We start from the raw sequence: 22,348 nt of genomic DNA, 5'->3' as shown, positions 1-22,348 counted from the left end.
ATTTCTACCACAGTCCACAGAAGACAATCCTTTAAAATACTAGGAATTTATTTAAAAGCCATCTGTAATAGCATTTCAGAATAATCAAAATATAATGTAAAAAAGATATCATGTATTTCTTCAGTTAGATACACTACATATACAAAAGTATGTGGACACCGTTCAAATGAGTGGATTTCAGCCACACCTATTGCTGACGGATGTATCAAATCGGATGTATCAAAACGAGCACACAATCTCCATAGACAAACGGACCAACTCCATATTAATGTCCATGATTTTGGAATGAGATGTTCGATGAGCAGGTCCACATACTTTTGGCCATGTAGTTTATCTTGTTAAAATGCAGCATGCATCACATATCAAGACGAAGTGCAAAAAATACCTTTTGGATTCAAAACACTAGGCCTACTGGAGTGAGAAGGCTCCCAAATATATGCTCTAACAGGAAATTTAAAAACATGCTAGGCAGACATTTCATACATCTTTAAAAACGACAACATTATGTCATTTTTTTCAAGCTAGAGTAACAGAGCGGTGCAATGCACTGGTACAGAATAGAGGCAGAAACTCCCAAACAGCAGTGCATGGGAGTGGCAAGGGAATGGGTATGGGCAAGTGGCAGATAGGTAAGGGGGTGGGTGGAGTTATGCATTTAGAACGCTGCACGGATTCTCTCCAGAGGGTCTGTTTCCCACATTTTGGGGTCCCAAGCCTGGAACCAGCCAGTGAAGGTTGGGGGTTCTGCCCCCTGTTTGATGGTGGAGATGGGCAGCCCTCTGCGTCCAGAGGGGTCTGAGTCCACATAGTCCTTAGCTAGAGAGGGAGATAGAGAGAGGGATGGGGAGAGAGAGAGAGGGATGGGGAGAGAGAGGGAGAGAGGGAGGGGGCGAGAGAGGGAGGGAGGGAGGGAGCATAAACATTATTCCTGTATATTGACAGTCCAAGTCTCTAGTTAAAGAGAGAAACCAGAAATACAGTACTGTTATGTTATGTCACAAAAGGAACTCGTATGCTTTGATCCAGAAAATATTTTTATGAAGGCCACAGAAAGTGAAGCTTTAACCATAGGCTGAAACCAATTTCAAGTTCAACTGTATGCAATGGTGAGCGTCGGAGGGAGAAAACAACCTTTTACAAATATAAAGGTCATCCTTTGATTATATAGGTAGATACAATGAGCGTCATAAGATAACTCATGTTCTTCTTAATCAGTTGTGACCCCGTCTGGATCCTAAGTAGGGGCCACTGTAAAAGTTTGTTTCTCTGCGTGTTCTCGTACCTATTTTGGGTGCTCCAGACCTCTCTTCCGCATTCGCATCGTTACCGATCCAGAGGAAGATCTGTCGGGAGGCCACACATGCTGTTAGCTTGTAGACTTTCAGATTCACTCTGCATTGTTTTTTGAGAGCAGAAGATGAACAAGCTTGTGAATTATGATTATGATGGGGGAGCTTCACTCACCTGGTCCCAGGTGTCCAGCAACATGACATCATCAGTGGCCAGGTCAGACTGTTGGAAGTCTCCAGGAACCTCTTCCACCTGGTGATTGGAGGATTAAAATACAGCACTGTGGAACATGGGCACATTGGACTTTTGCATTGTAGTATTCCACATTGTGTTACCTATGCAATGTTCTCTCCTTCTGAGTGACACTGAATTTCTCATTGCGGGTTGAATTGAGTAGTCATCTATCTATCCAAGCGAGACACTACGATAGACACACTCATCAACACTCCCATCACTTACACTGAGGCATCCGGTCTTGTTGGAGCAGCCAAACAGGCGTGGAGGTTTGACCATGTTCTGCAGACCCTTGGAGGTCTGGTACTCCTTCTTTCCTCCAAGGGCAGACCAGAACCCAGCTAGGACAGGTAAGACCAGCATAGATTCATTTCATTGGTTCTTCGGAACTATCATGCTTTGTTGTGATATTAGCATGTGTGATGTTATCTCTTTCCTGTATTGTTTTAGGGGCACATTTCAATTGTCTAAAGTTGTTTCCTCTCCTTGTAACCTTTCCTTCATCAACACATCTGAAAAAAAGTTAGATAGTCAAGCAAATACATGAGAGGAAGCCACCACCAAATAGCCTTTACCTATCCTGTGATTTCAGCCTAGTGTAGATGAAGGAGATAAGACAAGAAGAGGAAGACACGTTGGACTATCAAGATGCACCCCACTAATACAATAAAGATGGAAAACTACATGGAATCCTTACCTGGCTCCTTGCCCTCAGACACATCACTGGCACTGCCACCCAGGATGCCCACTACATGCTTGGCGGCGGCCATTTCCTCCTCGCTGGCGCCCACCCCCCTCCACACAAACATGGCATCGGGAGATTTGAGCACAAACACGTCATTGGCATTCAGGAAGGAAGCGGAGGGCTCTACCTGACAGGGAGAAAAAGACAAGAGGTGTTCAGAAGTGGTCTGGTAAAATTAGAATCCTACTTCTTATCCTACACTGTTTCTATACTTCTACTATATTATAGTCTTAGATATTCTTCTAAGGGCCTGTCAATCCTCCACCCACACCGTTGGTCATTATCTCAACTTTTTATTTGGTTTGTAATTTATTCAGAAGGGTGTTACAGCATAGCGCTGTCAGGCGGTTATTGTTCTCACGGTAATTGACCCGTTAATTCATATAAACACATTCAGCATCACCAGGCCTCCACGCATACAAGCCACTGATGCGAGCCTTTGGAACATCTACATTGACAAAAGTCTAATAAAGCAATTTAATATACGCCATAACAATAACTCCATTCTTTATTTTTAGGCAGGTCTAAAGAAACATTATGATATGAAGAAAATGTATTTCCGAAGAACAGAATATGAGTTGGCCTCCTCTTTGTCTGGCTATGCGCCATGCCATAGGCTGTAGGCTTGTTTATTTAGCAGATAAGTTACGCTTATAAGTCCCATGTCATTATTTTATATTATATGATTTTATAGTAAGAAGAATATAATTGATCTTAGCTGAATAAAATAGAGAGGATATTTTTCCCATTCCAGAACGAGTGTGCAGATGAAGTGGCTAAATTGAGCATAAAAGTGCTCATTTGAAACAGGTCCTATAAACTAGATTTAGAGTTATTTGGCATCTTTAGTTGTGAATGATACAAACCTAAGAACTTCGTAGAAATCAAAACATATATGGGCTGCACGATGCGACTACAGGCTACTGATGATTTGAGAAAGTCGCAAAAAAAGCATGCGCTCTGCTCCTTGCCTCAGGCTGCACATGTTGTTCTCTCATCAAGTGATCATATTTTCACCCATCAGACTAATTCTCAATGTAATCTTATCTTTAATAATATGTCAAATCAGTTTCGATTTAGAATGGACCATTTTCAAATGGGCAGGAACAGGGGAAAAACAACGTCATCCATATGCACTCGAATAGCGAATGGAGGCCACTTTCCCGCCTGTTCGTTTTTCAATCATGCCAGGTAGGCTCCTCCGGTTATTTCACCTCACGCATCAACCACGCTAGGCTACAGGTTATATTCCGACCAAACTCCATGCCATGGGCTCTCCAACCCTGTTCCTGCAGGTACCCAGTGCTCAATTTGGGAAACCAAGTGAAATTTGTTCTGAAACATCAATAGCAACTAAATATATTTCATTAAACTGTTGCCAGCCCCTCTCTCTGCGCACTTGAGAATGGAATGAAGGATAGAGGGCATGAGATGGAAACGCATGATGATGAGATATTCTGTAGCTAAAGGTAATGTGACAGCCTATTAATTAATTTAAAATATATATTTTTAAATCCATATTACTAGGCTATTCCAAATCAAATACAAATGCACTATAATTGTAGGCTAACTCTATAAGCCGCCCTGCACAATCAATGATCCAACAGCATCGCCTAGGCCTATTCAGTACGTTCTCTCCCAGACTCTTAAATAGGACGTTTGGAGCGTAGAATAAGGTAACCAGTCCATCCAATATGCATAACAATACAGTCCACAATCAAAGGCGATGACTATAATTAGTTTAATTTTGAAGTATATTCTAGATCAATTATGTACGTAGGACATCTTAAATCTGTTTTTTATATTTTTTTCTGACATGTGCAATATGTGATAGGCTATGTATTGTGTAATGGCACAATCAATATTTTAATTTCGGTATTATTTTGGGCATGGGCTCATATATACATAGGCATATGCGTATGCATAAGCTCTAATATGCGTTTGGATGTTTTGAATTAATCATCACCTTAAGAAGCCATTTGTCCATTTGGTTGTGTGAGGATTTAAAACAACATCCACAATGACCATGTTTTCTTTCTGTTTCTTTCTTCAAATTGATCATTACAGTGAGGTGAGTTTTAAAAGAATGATACTGCGTTGATAAGTGTTTGATGTGATTTTCAATTGCATTTGCATTGATGTCAGAGTGGTTAGAAGAACAATAGAGCCCTGAGTACCAGGCCATTAGGACCTAATGGAGGGACAACAGAGCCCTGAGTACCAGGCCATTAGGACCTAATGGAAGGACAACAGAGCCCTGAGTACCAGGCCATTAGGACCTGATGGAGGGACAATAGAGCCCTGAGTACCAGGCCATTAGGACCTGATGGAGAGACAATAGAGCCCTGAGTACCAGGCCATTAGGACCTGATGGAGGGACAACAGAGCCCTGAGTACCAGGCCATTAGGACCTGGTGGAGGGACAATAGAGCCCTGAGTACCAGGCCATTAGGACCTGATGGAGGGACAACAGAGCCCTGAGTACCAGGCCATTAGGACCTGGTGGAGGGACAACAGAGCCCTGAGTACCAGGCCATTAGGACCTGGTGGAGGGACAACAGAGCCCTGAGTACCAGGCCATTAGGACCTGGTGGAGGGACAATAGAGCCCTGAGTACCAGGCCATTAGGACCTGATGGAGGGACAATAGAGCCCTGAGTACCAGGCCATTAGGACCTAATGGAGGGACAACAGAGCCCTGAGTACCAGGCCATTAGGACCTAATGGAAGGACAACAGAGCCCTGAGTACCAGGCCATTAGGACCTGATGGAGGGACAATAGAGCCCTGAGTACCAGGCCATTAGGACCTGATGGAGGGACAATAGAGCCCTGAGTACCAGGCCATTAGGACCTAATGGAGGGACAACAGAGCCCTGAGTACCAGGCCATTAGGACCTGGTGGAGGGACAACAGAGCCCTGAGTACCAGGCCATTAGGACCTGGTGGAGGGACAATAGAGCCCTGAGTACCAGGCCATTAGGACCTGATGGAGGGACAACAGAACCCTGAGTACCAGGCCATTAGGACCTGATGGAGGAACAATAGAGCCCTGAGTACCAGGCCATTAGGACCTGATGGAGGAACAATAGAGCCCTGAGTACCAGGCCATTAGGACCTGATGGAGGGACAATAGAGCCCTGAGTACCAGACTATTGGCGACCTGATGGTCATTAGCGAGATGGGTACTACCAAGCATGCCCAGGGTGCATAAAAGGAGATTACCGTTACTCAGCGGTCCCGTGGAATTTGACTGCGGTCATGACACATGACTGCCAGTGTGGCGGTAAAATGATTAACCCAACAGCCCTAGTTACGGGTACAGGTATAACATTCAAAGTCATATTAATTCAGATATATTCATATATTCAGTTATCATATTTGCATTTCATATTTTCACATATATTTTCTTGTACCCGTAAATAATACACCCCTGTTGAACCCGACCGGACTTATCTGTTCCTCTCCTTCACACATAGACACACTGAGAACTCACCTCTACAGCTCGTGTAGCGCGGGTGGAGGACTGCCGAATGTGGAAGAGTCGTGTGCTGCCAGTGCCCGTCTGTCCTCCTTTACGGGACGTTCCTCCAATGTGGACCATCATGGGCTTGCCCTGGAACAGGCTCATCAGGTGGGGGGGTTCCTGGCCCTGGGTCACACGCACCTGTAGGGGGAAATAGACAAACATGGACGCATAATGATGTAGATTAAGAAAAAACATTCTAAAGTGATGTGTCATTCTGTTGATTTAATGAAAATTGAGGCAAAGGTTGCTTTCCTTAATATACCGAACTGTCACGATGTAACATTATGTGCCAATATGGTGGTACCCATTAAAATGTTAAACACAAAACTGCTTGAAACACCCAACTGGAAGCAAAACCAAGAGTGATTGCCCTCTGCTGGTCAGTAATCCAAACCTTTCCAAGCAATTATTCCGTCTATAAAGACAGGACAAAGTGCATAAGAGACTTAATAATATGACCTCGTTTGCTTGAGACTGGATACCAACGCAGCAGCTGCCTTTGGCAAAAGATCATACATGCACAGGCAAACTGGATGCAGTCTATCACAGTGCCATCCGTTTTGTAACCAAAGCCCCGTATACCATCCACCACTGCGACCTGTATGCTCTCGTCAGCTGGCCCTCGCTACCTATTCGACGCCAGATCCACTGGCTCCAGGTCATCTATAAGTCTTTGCTAGGTAAAGCTCCACCTTATCTCAGCTTACTGGTCACCATAACAACACCCACCCGTAGCACGCGCTCCAGCAGGTATATCTCACTGTTCATCCCCAAAGCCAACACCTCCTTTGGCCACCTTTCCTTACAGTTCTCTGCTGTCAATGACTGGAACGAATTGCAAAAATCGCTGAAGCTGGAGACTTATATCTCCCTCACGAACTTTAAGCATCAGCTATCTGAGCAGCTCACCGATCGCTGCAGCTGTACACAGCCCATCTGTAAATGGCCCATCCAACTACCTACCTCATCCCCATATTATTGCCTTATTGCCTTACCTCCTTACTCCATTTGCACACACTGTATATAGATTTTTCAATTGTTATTGACTGTACTTTTGTTATCCCATGTGTAACTCGGTGTTGTTGTTTTTTGTCACACTGTTTTGCTTTATCTTGGCCAGGTCGCAGTTATAAATGAGAACTTGTTCTCAACTGGCCTACCTGGTTAATCATTTTCTATAATTTTTTATTTTATCGGCGTTATGAACCACAATAAATGCTACGGCTTGACAACCTTTGAACTATTGACTGAAAGTGCTTTGTCCAGTGCCCTTACGAATAAAAATGCCACACCGTCATAGCTATTGACTGTGCTGTGCTATTGACACGGATTGCGTTGGGGACAGGAAGATGAGCTGGAGAGTAAAGAGACCCACCTGAACAGGGGCTCCTCCCATAGAGTCATCCAGCTTCACTGTCATGAAGGCAGAGGCAGCCAGCTCATCCTGGGTGCACTTCAGCCCCTGCCTGATACACACACACACACACACACACACACACACACACACACACACACACACACACACACACAAACACACACACACACAAACCAACAAACATGTTAACCACACCGTATTGGGGCCTTCCAACAGGTATCAAATATGGGATAAAAGTATTGAGTCAGTTTGCCATGCTCATTTCAGATACATTTCAGATACAGGACACGTGGAAGTGTTTCAGAATATTCAAGAACAGGTTCGGGTTAGGTAAAATGCCCCCTTTGTGTAATTGATTTGTTGTACACAAACCTGGCGTCGATGTCATTTGCACTGTCCAGGTGCACAGTAGATGATTAGTCATTTGCACTCACTAGGTGTAAATAAATGATGTCATGTTTACAGCATAGTTGTGGATGATGTCATATGTACTGACCAGGTGTAGATGATGTGCTGCTCCCTGCCTCCCAGTCTGTAGCTGTAGAGGATGAGGTAACAGTCTCCTCCATAGAACTGGCCATAGGAGGAGGGATCCACAGCCACTTTATCACCATCCTCAACACGCCAGATCTGAAACCAAAGCAATAGTTAGGGGTGCTCAATCACAATATAATTTTCAACGTTTATGTTCCTGCCCTGATTTGTTCTGAAAGTGCCCAGCACCCTGACTGCTGACTTAGTTCAGGGGTCTGAAACGTTCGGGTGGTGGGCCACATCCGGCCCACAAGCCGATATAATACGGCCCGTGGTTGTCTATGTAAATATAAACAGACAGACCATGGGAAAAATTAGTTTGAGACCCTTGACTTAGTTATTTCCATTGTAGTCCAGTATTATGTGTTTTACCTGGACTTTGCCTTTACCATCATCCACCATGCCATGCTGGGCGGCCATGTTTTTGTTGGAGTGGAGGGTGGAGGCGTCGAAGGGCACTTGCTCCACCTTGGCAATGCGGCCGATGCTGTAGGCCTTACTGGGACCTGTGGTCTGGTCCTTGTCCTTCCAGTCACTGAAGAACTGCTTGAAAAGAGTGGTCTCGCCTCCTGCTGGAAGTACCTGGATCTGCAGGGCCGAAGAAGAAACACATTTTTTTGTTTGCCATAAACCACAAATCCATCTCATGTTCGTTCCAATAGCTGAGTGATAAATGAGACTTGGAATTACGGTTATGTGAAACTATCAATCTTTCTTTATATTCAAAAGTTTAAGTCACTTTTTTGTTTGTTGAAAATGGACATGGCTAACAACATTTGGACCATTTCCATTGCCTGAGCAAGACCTAGGAATGGTCCAAATATTTTTTCAAAATTAAACTTCCCGTTATTCCATCAGTGTACCTGTGTCTTATCGGAGTAGCCCTTCTCTTTGATGAACTTCTGGGCTGCTGACATGGCTGCTTTACGTTCCGATGTGTTGGCCTTGGGTCCTGTGATGGGGAAACAGATAGGGATGCTGAATTATCAACCCAACAAGACTCTAAAAAAACACAGACGATCGCGAAAACAAATACGTAAAGAGAGAACTCTGAAAAGAATGCTGTAAAACATTACACGTTGAGGTAGCCATTTATGCCCCGAAACCATTTTTGACCAGACGGAGCCGTTTCCCCAGAAGTTACATATTTTGCCTCGTCGAAGTGCGTCACATAATGATCAATATCCTGGCAAATGTTTCAAAAGCAGAGTGGAGAGGAGAAGAGTAGCCTACCTTTCCATACAAAGACGTTCTTGTCCACTCCGTTGTCCAGGATGTAGCACTCCTCAGCGGTCAGCATGGCCTGTTTGAAGGGGCTGGAGGAGGCCACCGACGACGACTTCATAGAGCCAGAGGCATCGGAGATCTACAAAACACAGGGATTAGATATCAACAGACACATACTCATCCTGTACATACGTTGACAGTACTCCCTTGAAAAGCAATGTGTTCTTCTCTACGGATTCCCATGTATAAATAAGGGATCAATATGGAATCAACAAATAGATACAACATCAGAGATCTACAATGTACGTCAATAAGCTTGAGAGATCAACGATACGTGAGAACTGAAATGGATAACCCCATAATCAAGAGAAGAGAACAATGAGATAAGAACAATGAGAAATCACGATGCTGATGCTAAACACCAAAGTGCAGAAACATCAGTTACCATGTAGAGGGCACCCTTCTTCCTGTTGGAGGTGTCCACCTTCTCATCATCGGGTGTGCCAGGGGGGATACTGGGTTTGGGCCCCAGAGCCTATGAGGATCCAACATGGAAGATTAGCTTCATACAGAAACACAGAGAGTCCTTGTTCCTGGCCCCATACACATGCATGGCCAGTCTCTCTTTTCTCTCTCTTATTCTCGTTCTCTATCTCTCTCCCCCTTTTTATTTATCCTTTTCTCTCTCGTTAGTCTTAGAGACAATTGCCATATACTTGTTTGGGGGGGGGCAGTTTAGCAAAAGGCTAAGGCATAGAAGTGGCACAGGGTACAAAAAAAGGCATTTGTACCCATCTGCATTCCCACGGTGAAGGCGATTTCAATAACCAGGAAACGCCTAAAAAAATGTATAGTGCCATTTTATGATATGTTATACAGTAATTACCACGTCCAATGATGAATATTTGAATGTTGTTTGAATGTTACTTGGATACTGTACATGTATAAGTATGATTGAGTGTGTGTGCGTTGGTACATGCATGCGTGAGTGTGTGTGTGTGTGTGTGTGTGTCTGTGTGTGTGTAGGTGTGTGTGTGTGTGTGTGTATCCCTATCCTTCACCTCAGTAAGTGCCTGTGGCTCAGCCCCATCCTCCACCATGTGGAGTTTGGCCCTGCCGTTCCTCTCGTTGTCCCTGATGTCAATGGCCACCTGGGAGGCCTTCAGACGCTCAAAACGGTTACACTCACTGCCACACCACTGGTAGATATCCTGAGGAAGAGGTAGAGTGGAGAAGATGAGGAACTAAAAGGTTTAGCTAGCTTTCCAGTGTCACCTAGTTACATGTCTTTTCGATGCCTAAGGGATCTATAGGTGTATTGAAATTCAGCTATGTGATTTCTGGTGTACATCATTTTTGCTTCTCATGTTACTTAGCTATAGCCCTTCAGGCTTGAACTCCTATTCTGAGACGCCTAACTTTAAATGTTATACAAATAATCATTGACGTCAATGCATGATTTACACAGAGATGTGAGGTGCTGTAAATATGTGTTCAGGTTAATGGTGATCATTTCACCAATTCTACCGACTACAGAGTCCCTTCAAAGGTGTAGCCACATCATTTTGCTCATCATATAACTTAGCTAAAAGCTCTGACTCTAGCTTTCAAATACCAACACCTACATCATCATTCAAAGGTTTTAGAACACCTACTCATTCAAGGGTTTTTCTTAATTTTTACTATTTTCTACATTCTATAATAATAGTAAAGACATCAAAACTATGAAATAACACATATGGAATCATGTAGTAACCAAAAAAAGTGTTAAACAAATCAAAATATATTTTATATTTAAGATTATTCAAATAGCCACCCCTTTGCACACTCTTGGCATTCTCTCAACTAGCTTCATCTGGAATGCTTTTCCAGCAGTCTTGAAGGAGTTCCCAAATATGCTGAGCACTTGTTGGCTGCTTTTCCTTCACTCTGCGGTCCAACTCATTCCAAACTATCTCAATTTGGTTGAGGTCGGGGGATTGAGGAGGCCATGTCATCTGATAAAGCACTCCATCACTCTCCTTCTTGGTAAAATATCCCTTACACAGCCTGGAGGTGTGTTGGGTCATTGTCATGATGAATAACAAATGAGAGTCCCACTAAGCCCAAACCAGATGGGATGGCATATCGCTGCAGAATGCTGTGGTAGCCATGCTGGTTAAGTGTGCCTTGAATTCTAAATAAACACAGACAGTGTTACCAGCAAAGCACACCCACACCATAACACCTCCTCCTCCATGCTTTATGGTGGGAAATACACATACGGAGATCATCCGTTCACCCACACCGCATCTCACAAAGACACGGCAGTTGGAACCAAAAATCTCCAATTTGGACTCCAGACCAAATGACAGATTTCCACTGGCTTAATGTCCATTGCTTGTGTTTCTTGGCCTAAGCAAGTCTCTTCTTCTTATTGGTGTCATTTAGTAGTGGTTTCTTTGCAGCAATTTGACCATGAAGGCCTGATTCTCACAGTGTCCTCTGAAGAGTTGATGTTGAGATGTGTCTGTTACTTGAACTCTGTGAAGCATTTATTTGGGCTGCAATTTCTGAGGCTGGTAACTATAGTGAACTTATCCTCTGCAGCAGAGGTAACTCTGGGTCTTCCATTCCTGTGGCGGTCCTCATGAGAGCCAGTTTCATCATAGCGCTTAATGATTTTTGCAACTGCACTTGAAGAAACTTTCAAAGTTCTTGACATTTTCTGTATTGACTGACCTTCATGTCTTAAAGAGATGATGGACTGTCGTTTCTCTTTGCTTATTTGAGCTGTTCTTGACATAATATGGACTTGGTCTTTTACCAAATCTTCTCTATACCCCCTTCCTTGTCACAACACAACTGACTGTTCAAACGCATTAAGAAGGAAAGAAATTCCACAAATTAACTTTTAAGAAGGCACACCTGTTAATTGAAATACATTCCAGGTGACTACCTCATGAAGCTGGTTGAGAGAATGCCGAGAGTGTGCAAAGCTGACATCAAGGCAAAGGTTGGCTATTTAAAGAATCTCAAATATAAAATATATTTTGATTTGTTTAACACTTTTTTGGTACTACATGATTCCATATGTGTTATTTCATTGTTTTGATGTCTTTGCTATTATTCTACAATGTAGAAAATAGTCAAAATAAAGAAAAAACTTTTTAATGAGTAGGTGTTGTAAAACATTAGATCGGTAGTGTATATACACAGGTCTACATTTCACCAAGGCTGTACTGCGTAGACGAGTGTTACCTTTCCCAGGTCCACGATAAAGCAGTCTCCCTGGTTGAAGCTAGCCCAGGACAGGGCCACCTCTGTGGCTCGGATGGCCCGCCTCCCCTTGATGTGCAACAGGCGCTTCACGCTCATGTCATTGGTCACGACGTGTTGGAAGCCTGAGGCCACACCCCCTTGCTGTGATGGGAGGGGTCAAATTAGGTGAAAGCGTGAAGAGGAGATCAGAGTCTTTTTTTCCTGGTGGGTCTCTCGATAAACTAGGGTACCAGTGAGTGTTTCTTGTAGTGGACAACTGTTTGGAGCTGTTACAAAGTCATTAGTAATCATTTGCCTTTTTTTTCTCATGTGAATACATTAAGATATAAAGAGGTGACATAGATACATTCAATATAATTCATGAGTTGAATCAAAACCTATGTTTAAACTACCTTTCTTTCCTTGCATTTATCATACTGCTGTCATTATATCATATACTAAGCATTTAACAATTGAATTACACATTGAATGACAAAATCCATGATATTGCTGTTGGACTCCTTGTATGGCGATCTCGGAAGTGCACTGTGTGAAAACAGTTTTCATGGGCACACATATCCCAAACAATGTATGGATTGCAAAGTCAAATGCCTCTAACAGAAAGAATATTGTAACTTTAACCAGATGAATCAAACAAAAATCAACCCTGTCATTAAAGGGGTTCTTTAATTGTTACGCATAACAGTTGTTTGATGCGCATTTGATGTCTAGCTCTTTAGTTATGTGGGGAAATTACCGTGCAACATCAGCCGATTCAGGAAAGAATTTTCTGAATGAGAATCAAGTGATAAACAGCCAGTGTCAGTGGAGACCAGTCATTCAGGGCAGGTGGAGCAGAGCCTGTTTTGAGCCACACGTTTTTTATTGGTCTTGCCTGTTTTGCATCTTATTTTGGCATTAATACATGTCACATATCAGTTTGCAAACAATGTAAAAAAAAATATATATTCTGAAATAGAGCGTAGACATTGTTAATGTTGTAAATGTAAATGTAAATGACTATTGTAGCTGGAAACGGCTTATTTTTGTGTGTGGAATATCTACATAGGCGTACAGAGGTCCATTAACAGCAACCTTCACTCCTGTGTTCAAATGGCACGTAGTGTTAGCTAATCAAAGATAATCATTTTAAAAGGCTAATTGATCATTAGAAAACCCTCATTCATGGGGACACTATGTCACCTCCAAGTCTAATTGTGGACTTAGAAAATTCTAGCCCCTTTCGGTGATGCCATAGAGTTACAAAGCGCCCATCCATGAAGGCTCAAGGTCATTGGCCACAGATAAAATGACGTCATTTCGCGTTATATCTACAGTAGCTTTGATTGGACTGTCAACATCATACTTTCCAAATCTTAGCTAGCAGTCATCATTATCATCACAAATCAAGTTGACAATCTACTGGCAAATCCTTTTTAATCCTTGTCATATGAAGAGAAATAATGACGAGATATTATAGATAAAACGTATCGGTGCTCATCGGCCATTGGACATAAACATTACACAAGTTGGAAATCGCAAATTCAACAATGAGTGGTTTTGGAAGGAATCTGTGAGTTCAAGACAACTGGGAACTCGGGAAAACAAGCTACTAATGGGAAAATACGTTCTGAACTTTAATCCAATTCGGGAATTGTAAATGAGGAACTTTGTCATCATGATTTGACATTTTTTCCAGAGGTCCCAGTTGTCTTGAAAGCACCATAAATCCAGAGAATGCCAGACTTTGATGACAAAGTTTGATGACGAAATTTGCCCACGAAGCACCGCCGTGCTACCTTCCTGTTCGACCGCTACCTTCCTGTTCGACCGCTACCTTCCTGTTCAACCGCTACCTTCCTGTTCGACCGCTACATTCCTGTTCGACCGCTACCTTCCTGTTCGACCGCTACCTTCCTGTTCGACCGCTACCTTCCTGTGAGCACAGCACAACAAGGTGAGTCCAAAAATGTATTGTATGCTGTTGCATGAATGATGTAATATGCCAGGGAGATATATATACTGTAGCTAAGAAAGTAATACTAAGTGTATGTTGTGTAGTAAGCTGTTAGTAGCCCATTTGCCTCACCCTAATAATTTGGTCTATTTTCCCCTCTTAATTTTGCCTACTGTTCTGACTTGGTGATGCACATGTTTTTGAGAAATGTAATCATAGAATATTGTAAGAGCTTTCATTGTTTGCTTATATGCCCCCTTTATTTTTCCTATGATTCGGACTTGGTGTACAGGGAGAACACTGAATTCTATCGCTGTACATTTCAAAAGTGCTGAACAAATAGTTATATTGACTAGCGTCCGTGCTAGTTCGCTCATTAATGTCGATATCAAAATGACGGATTGCCTCTTATCCGCTCAGGGAAAGTTATTTTCATTAAATAAACACACACAGTGATTTATTAGACATACAGCGATGATTAAAAAAAGACTGCATGGGGCTTTAATAGTTGAATCTCAATTGCATTTTCTTCATTATTCGCATCCGCACTCCATCTCAAAACCCATTGGATGAGAAGGTCAGAGGTCCTTCCCTGGTTTCCCCCATTCCTCACCTACCTCTCAAAGCACATTGGGAGAAAGGAGTGAAGGTTCTTGAGGAGAGAGGAAAGTGAATGCACTTTCAAGAGCATTCATTTGTCGTTTTTAGACACAGACTTTGCCAGATATGAATATAAAAACATATTTCCGTTTGCAAATCATAGATATCACTGTCCAAACTACAATTTAACTCAAATCATTTTAGTTTTCCACCATTGATAATTCTTGGTTTTTCTTTTCCTCTTAAGGGAATTCAAAGCTTGTTGTCATGTGGCTATTAATCAAATTCCCAAAATGAGAAACCGATCCAGTCTGAGGAAGAGAGGTTCTCCTGAGAAAAACAGAGAACTTTCCATGGCATAGATGCAGCAGGAAGGAATGTTTTATGACTGCAGTGTAACAAAGGCCTCAGATATTCAGCCCTAGCTTCTCTCTCTCTTATGCTCTCTCTCACGCTCTCTCTCTCTTATGCTCTCTCTCTCTCCCTCAAGGACACAGTGTGCAACTCTAAAATAGAAGGAAGATTCCAGTTTCCAATGGTAAACAGAAATGGTTCAATTACTGTGGCTTTTGTGGAAACATAAAACAGATGGTGAGAGGAACAACACGGGGCAAAACTCTCAAACCCCATGGTTGTAGTATTATAACAGAGATGTTACTGTATTACAGGCCACTACGACCAACCCCTCTTGCTCTAACCCTTACCTTTCTAAAACCACTTCCTTATCATCAACTGACTGCTCTCATTCAAAATGTCTGCTCTCATTCAAAATGTCTGCTCTCGTTCAAAATGTCTGCTCTCGTTTAAAATGACTGCTCTCATGCAAAATGACTGCTCTCGTTTAAAATGACTGTTCTCATGCAAAATGACTGCTCTCATGCAAAATGACTGCTCTCATGCAAAATGACTGCTCTCGTTTAAAATGACTGTTCTCATTCAAAATGACTGCTCTCATTCAAATGACTGATCTCATTCAAAATGACTAATATCATTCAAATGACTGCTCTCATTCAAAATGACTGCTCTCATTCAAAATGTCTGCTCTCATTCCAAATGTCTGCTCTCATTCAACATGTCTGATCTCATTCAACATGTCTGATCTCATTCAAAATGACTGCTCTCGTTCAAAATGTCTGCTCTCATTCAAAATGTCTGCTCTCGTTCAAAATGTCTGCTCTCGTTCAAAATGACTGCTCTCGTTTAAAATGACTGCTCTCATGCAAAATGACTGATCTCATTCAAAATGACTAATATCATTCAAATGACTGCTCTCATTCCAAATGTCTGCTCTCATTCAACATGTCTGATCTCATTCAACATGTCTGATCTCATTCAAAATGACTGCTCTCATTCAAAATGACTGTTCTCATTCAAAATGACTGCTCTCATTCAAAATGTCTGCTCTCATTCAAAATGACTAATATCATTCAAATGACTAATCTCATTCAAAATGTCTGCTCTCATTCAAATGACTGCTCTCATTCAAATGACTGCTCTCATTCAAATGACTGATATCATTCAAAATGTCATTAGTGGACCATACATTGGAAAATAGTTGCTCTCCCAACTCATATCTGTCTGATTGTTAGTTGAAAGCGACTGACCTTGTACTTGATGCCAGACTTGAAGTAGCCCATGAAGGTGATGGACTCATTGTTCTGGACCTCTCTGAACTGGACCGGCCCTCCACCCAGGAAGTCATCCAGCTGCGTGGCAAAGATGGCCGCCGCTCCGCTCTCATCCTGAGAACACTCATCACCTGGAGAAAAGAAAGAGAAGAGGGGAGAAAGTGAGACATCATTGACAAGAGAAATTGCTAAAATCATGCACAGACCAAAGACTTGCTTCCAAGCATTTATTCAAAGTGTTCTCATTTGAACCGCGGAGTATAGTCTGAGGACAACCTGTTTTGGTTCTGGACAATTCTTTAGAGATTTTGCTCCAAGCTAACGGAATGTTTACATACAGTTTACATACAAATAATGAGTACAAGAAAATGCCTATAGTAGAACTGGTTTGATCAGATCCACCAAGGTCCAGTCTATCCTTTATTACGGGTAAACGTTGCTGTGGTTGGGCCCTAGGGCTCCAACATGGGGTTAAACCGTGGTGGGTGGAGTTGTTCGCCATTTTGCATTGACCCCTCTCAGATCTCGAACGGGGGGATAGAGAATGTCAGATCTGTAATGCCAGCACCACAGTAAAGAAATGAAGCCTTGTTAGCAAGGTACCACATAAACACGTCCAGACCCATCTGTCTATTGTGAGTGGGTAATGACTACCTGGAACTGGTATGCCATGTGCGCGAGCGCGGCTCGGCACGCACACTGGGTTCACTCTGGTTTGTCTTGATGTGAAGTCAAACTGACAAACTAGAAGTTTATAGCAGAGGAGAGATGAAGGGAAGGGAAGACAGCAAGAGAGAAAGAGATAGACAGAGAGAGAGAGAAGCAAGGAAATGAGAGGAGAGAGAGTTTTCTAATTTGATGTGGGCTTTCTTTGAAGATAAGTGTACTTGTATGTAGCCTACCATGCCCCGAAAGATCTTTAGCCAATTGAATTAAGCTAATAGACAAGACAGGAAAGCAAGAGGGCAAATAGATTTACACAAATACATTTCACACATGAGTGTGAGTACAAGGAAAGAGAGTTTCAACATCACTGTTATCGCAACACAACATTGCCAAAGCATCATAGTGATGTGTTGCTGGGAATGCTTTCTCATGTGGTCACCTCACTTCAAACCAAGTGTGAGAAAACAGAACATTTTCTGCACAAGCAATACCTGCTATATATAGATTTACCAAAATGTCTACATGTAAATTGACCACAGCTAAAGGGTGTTACTGTTTACACACATATACACTCTGAAAAAGTCACGTTTTCTACGAGTGTAACTCATGATTGGGAAAGAACACGACTTCCGCTCTTATTGAAATTCATACGGGTGTACTTCAGAGGAGGCTGGTAGGAGGAGCTATAGGAGGACGGGCTCACTGTAATGTCTGGAATGGAATCAATGACATGGTCCCAAACACATCTAGCGCATGGAAACAACGTGCTTGACTCGGTTCCATCGATTCCATTCCAGCCATTCCAATGAGTCCGTCCTCCTATAGCTCCCCCCACCAGCCTCCTCTGGTGTATTTGTCTGTGGGAATATCTATAACCCATCCATATGTCCATACTAGTCTGTCTGTGTCATGTCTGCCAGTGACCCAGATCCAATAACTCCTCTCTTTCTCAAAGTAACCATTGACCTAAGAAGACTGGAAGAAAGCAAGTCCTCCACTACATAGCTTTCACTACTACATAGCCTCCACTACATAGCTTTCACTACTACATAGCCTCCACTACATAGCTCTCACTACTACATAGCCTCCACTACATAGCTTTCACTACTACATAGCCTCCACTACATAGCTTTCACTACTACATAGCCTCCACTACATACATAGCCTCCACTACATAGCTTTCACTACTACATAGCCTCCACTACATAGCTTTCACTACTACATAGCCTCCACTACATAGCTTTCACTACTACATAGCCTCTACTACATAGCTTTCACTACTACATAGCTTTCACTACTACATAGCCTCCACTACATAGCTTTCACTACTACATAGCTTTCACTACTACATAGCCTCCACTACATTGCTTTCACTACTACATAGCCTCCACTACATAGCTTTCACTACTACATAGCCTCTACATAGCTTTCACTCTACATAGCCTCCACTACATAGCTTTCACTACTACATAGCCTCTACTACACATAGCTTTCACTACTACATAGCCTCCACTACATTGCTTTCACTACTACATAGCCTCCACTACATAGCTTTCACTACTACATAGCCTCCACTACATAGCTTTCACTACTACATAGCCTCTACATACCTCCACTACATAGCTTTCACTACTACATAGCCTCCACTACATAGCTTTCACTACTACATAGCTTTCACTACTACATAGCCTCCACTACATAGCTTTCACTACTACATAGCCTCCACTACATAGCTTTCACTACTACATAGCCTCCACTACATAGCTTTCACTACTACATAGCCTCCACTACATAGCTTTCACTACTACATAGCCTCCACTACATAGCTTTCACTACTACATAGCCTCCACTACATAGCTTTCATAGCTTTCTACTACATAGCCTCTACTACATAGCTCCACTCACTACTACCTCCACTACATAGCTTTCACTACTACATAGCCTCCAGCCTCCACTACATAGCTTTCACTACTACATAGCCTCCACTACATAGCTTTCACTACTACATAGCCTCCACTACATAGCCTCCACTACATTCCACTACATAGCTTTCACTACTACATAGCCTCCACTACATAGCTTTCACTACTACATAGCCTCCACTTTCACACTACATAGCTTTCACTACTACATAGCCTCTACATAGCTTTCACACTACATAGCTTTCACTACTACATAGCCTCCACTACATAGCTTTCACTACTACATAGCCTCCACTACTTTCACTAGCCTCCACTACATAGCTTTCACTACTACATAGCCTCCACTACATAGCCTCCACTACATAGCTTTCACTACTACATAGCCTCTACTACATAGCTTTCACTACTACATAGCCTCCACTACATAGCTTTCACTACTACATAGCCTCCACTACATAGCCTCCACTACATAGCTTTCACTACTACATAGCCTCCACTACATAGCTTTCACTACTACATAGCCTCCACTACATAGCTTTCACTACTACATAGCCTCCACTACATAGCTTTCTCAAGTCCAGTCCATCTCTGATCAGTAGTTACTTTGAGGAATGTGAGTATTATCAAAGCATGTGAGCTGGGGGGGGGGGTCAGTGACATTTCTTCAACATCTAAAGAAATGGCTGTTAAGAGCCTAGTAGGTGTAGTGTGTGTGTGTGTGTGTGTGTGTGTGTGTGTGTGTGTGTGTGTGTGTCTTACCCATCCACATGTGTATGTAGTGGGAGGGGGCTGCGGTGGTGTAGAGGAGGATGTACGCGTCTCCTGTGAAAAAGTTGCCGTGTAGGGCCTTGGGGACTGGCCTCAGGTCCATGTTCTCAATACGCCACACCTGCAGCCCTGTCTCCTTCCCAGCGGCCACAAATTCCTTGTGGGACACCATGATGGCTCTGAGAGGAAGAGAGAACATGATCGTATCTCAATGTTCCTCAAAAATGGTGACAGTTTCTCATTTCTAACCTTTACCGTCACTGTTTTCATCATTGCATTGTCTGTTGTAATTTGACTGTATATACCATCTTTTAAATGAAAAAGACAGGCTTTTAAAGAGAAATGGACAAAGAATGAGAGAAAAAGAGAGAGCGAGAGAGAGAGAGGAGAGAGAGAGAGGCAGACCTGTCATAAATGTTGTTTGGGGAACCAAAGCTATCGCCTATCTCAACAGGACCTCAGGTAGGGTTTGTTAGTCTAGGGTTGTAGTAGTCAACTAACAACAGTCATTACTGAGGTTATAAATACCCATGTTATCTTGACCACCTAGTTGATCATTTTGTGAGAAGCGATTATATTTGAAGCCCTAGATACCGAAAGCATTAACACAACTCTATATGTGAAAACGTGCTACTTCCTCTGAAAGTAGTGGTGGCCTACTACAAAGAAATTAGATTGGTATCACAGGCGCACAGGACAAGATTATGGTGACATAAACCTGGCTTCAGTATGCTTTCTTTACATTTAAATGACACAAGGACGATGAGGGAGACTAATTTAAGTTTAAAATTACATGTCTTTATGTGGCTTATGTATGCTACGGGATACACATGGTATTCACTGTCCAACAAAATACTTACTTACAAGTTCCTTCTCGACAATGCAACGACAATAAGAATTAATACAATATAAGAATACGAACATAAAGAAAATGGTTCAGATTCAACTGAAAATAGAAGCAAAGATAATTATGAAACCACTACTTCGACTGATGCATTTCACATCAGCGATGTTATTGTATGATAACTGTAAAACCAATCATTACACATCATTACACTGTAAAACCAAGTGTTTAGGATCTGAACACATAATTAAACACTTTTCTGTAACACTGTGAAGGTATTGAACATTTAAATGAAAACCTGTCCCAGTGTTTAGATTGTAAACACCAGAACATATTTATTTGCTGTGTGACTTTTTAATCACATGAACACAGTACAAGGCATTAGGATTTTAAACACTAAACACTGGGGGTGTTGTTTGAACACTGTATGATGTAAAACCCCTGTATATTTGCATATTTCCCAGCATGCCTTTCTAGTGAACGTGAAAGATCACTTAGGAGATATATATGTTCTCCTGGTTGGAAACTGACTCGAAAAATCTGCATATCATGTTTAATCTTGCATTCTCAACACCTGTGTTTAAGATGAGAACACGTATTGGCAAAATATTAATGCGTATTGTTTCAGTTTTAAAGACTGAGATTTAGGTTATAAACATGTAAAACCATGAAACATGTGACACTGTAGAAATAGTGCGCTCCTCTACCAGTAACCTCAGCTGGTTCTGCTCGGACGAGATAGATGAGAAACTATCTTTGCACTCAAATCAACAACACCTTGGGATAATGCAAATGTGTTAGGTGAGATATGATAACTATCTACTGAACATACATTTGGTTGTCACTGTGCATGACCAAATATTAAAATACATTTCTCTCTCACACAGACACAGACCGAGAATCTGAGACACACGCACACACACCCACACCAACACACAACTCAATGATGACACTTTTCTCTTCCAAGGAATGTGTTGTATATCTGACGCAGCCTATGCCTGGAAATTATATCAAGCCTAGTAACAAGTTGTCCGTGCACGACTCTCTTTCACTATGACTGACCTATTTACACAACTGGTAAAATAAAGGCATTAGTTTGGCTTTTAGACAACTACAAAAAGCAATAAGCAGTTGAAGAGATCATGTTTCAGTCGATTTTGGTTCAAATTTAGATTACAAGAGAGGAATAGAGCGAATGCACGATCAGTCTCACATATGAATTCATGTGAAACTTTGCGCAAAACTGTTGAAGAATGAAGGCCAATCTTCAACAGGCCTACAACATATATTGCGCACGACAATTTTGACAAAACTCGATATAAATCTATGCGTTATACAGTTTCCATATGGACCTTTGCAGGTTCAAACAAGAGGTCACGCAACAACGAATAAAAGTCAACCAAATTATAATAAAAAATGCATTAATTAATATAAAAAGTAACTCACCGCTTGACAGATGTATAACGGAGGGTACGAGAATGTGTGTTGAGCGAGCAGATGTGGACGCGTATGCGACTTCTCTTCCAGAGGCAAAGAGCCTTGTTAATTGCTTGTGGGAGGGTTTAGCCGTTTATGGGAGCACCCTACTGACCCCCCACACACACACACACACAGACACGCACGCACACACACACGCACACACACACACACACACAAGGAAGGAGGCTAATGCAGCCAGTAAATGGTCAAGGTCAGAAACAAGCATGTAATTCTCCTTCTGTAACCTTTCGACTTGATTGACTTGCAGCTCTTTGGTCAGAGCCAACTGAAACAGTACAGAAAAACTCAATCT

The 22,348-nt window shown here is 42.2% G+C and overlaps 1 protein-coding gene across 1 annotated transcript; it reads right to left on the bottom strand.

The window, feature by feature from the left end:
- Window positions 1-30: 30 nt before the first annotated feature.
- LOC115114187 (gelsolin-like) lies at window positions 31-22,110 on the bottom strand. The gene is made up of 17 exons (XM_029642246.2): window positions 22,003-22,110; window positions 19,704-19,891; window positions 16,333-16,487; window positions 12,172-12,333; window positions 9,993-10,142; window positions 9,377-9,466; window positions 8,938-9,070; window positions 8,568-8,656; window positions 8,077-8,292; window positions 7,667-7,800; window positions 7,171-7,261; window positions 5,763-5,933; window positions 2,222-2,396; window positions 1,750-1,865; window positions 1,465-1,542; window positions 1,283-1,343; window positions 31-816 (listed from the first exon to the last, which is right to left on the bottom strand). Exons 2-17 carry the CDS (start codon window positions 19,882-19,884, stop codon window positions 656-658), a joined length of 2,163 nt encoding a protein of 720 aa, XP_029498106.1. The 5' UTR covers window positions 19,885-19,891; window positions 22,003-22,110; the 3' UTR covers window positions 31-655.
- Between the last annotated feature and the right edge of the window lie 238 nt (window positions 22,111-22,348).

The sequence above is a fragment of the Oncorhynchus nerka genome, linkage group LG9b (assembly GCF_034236695.1).
Source record: "Oncorhynchus nerka isolate Pitt River linkage group LG9b, Oner_Uvic_2.0, whole genome shotgun sequence".
Classification (NCBI taxonomy): domain Eukaryota; kingdom Metazoa; phylum Chordata; class Actinopteri; order Salmoniformes; family Salmonidae; genus Oncorhynchus; species Oncorhynchus nerka.
This window is presented reverse-complemented; position numbering and strand designations above follow the sequence as displayed.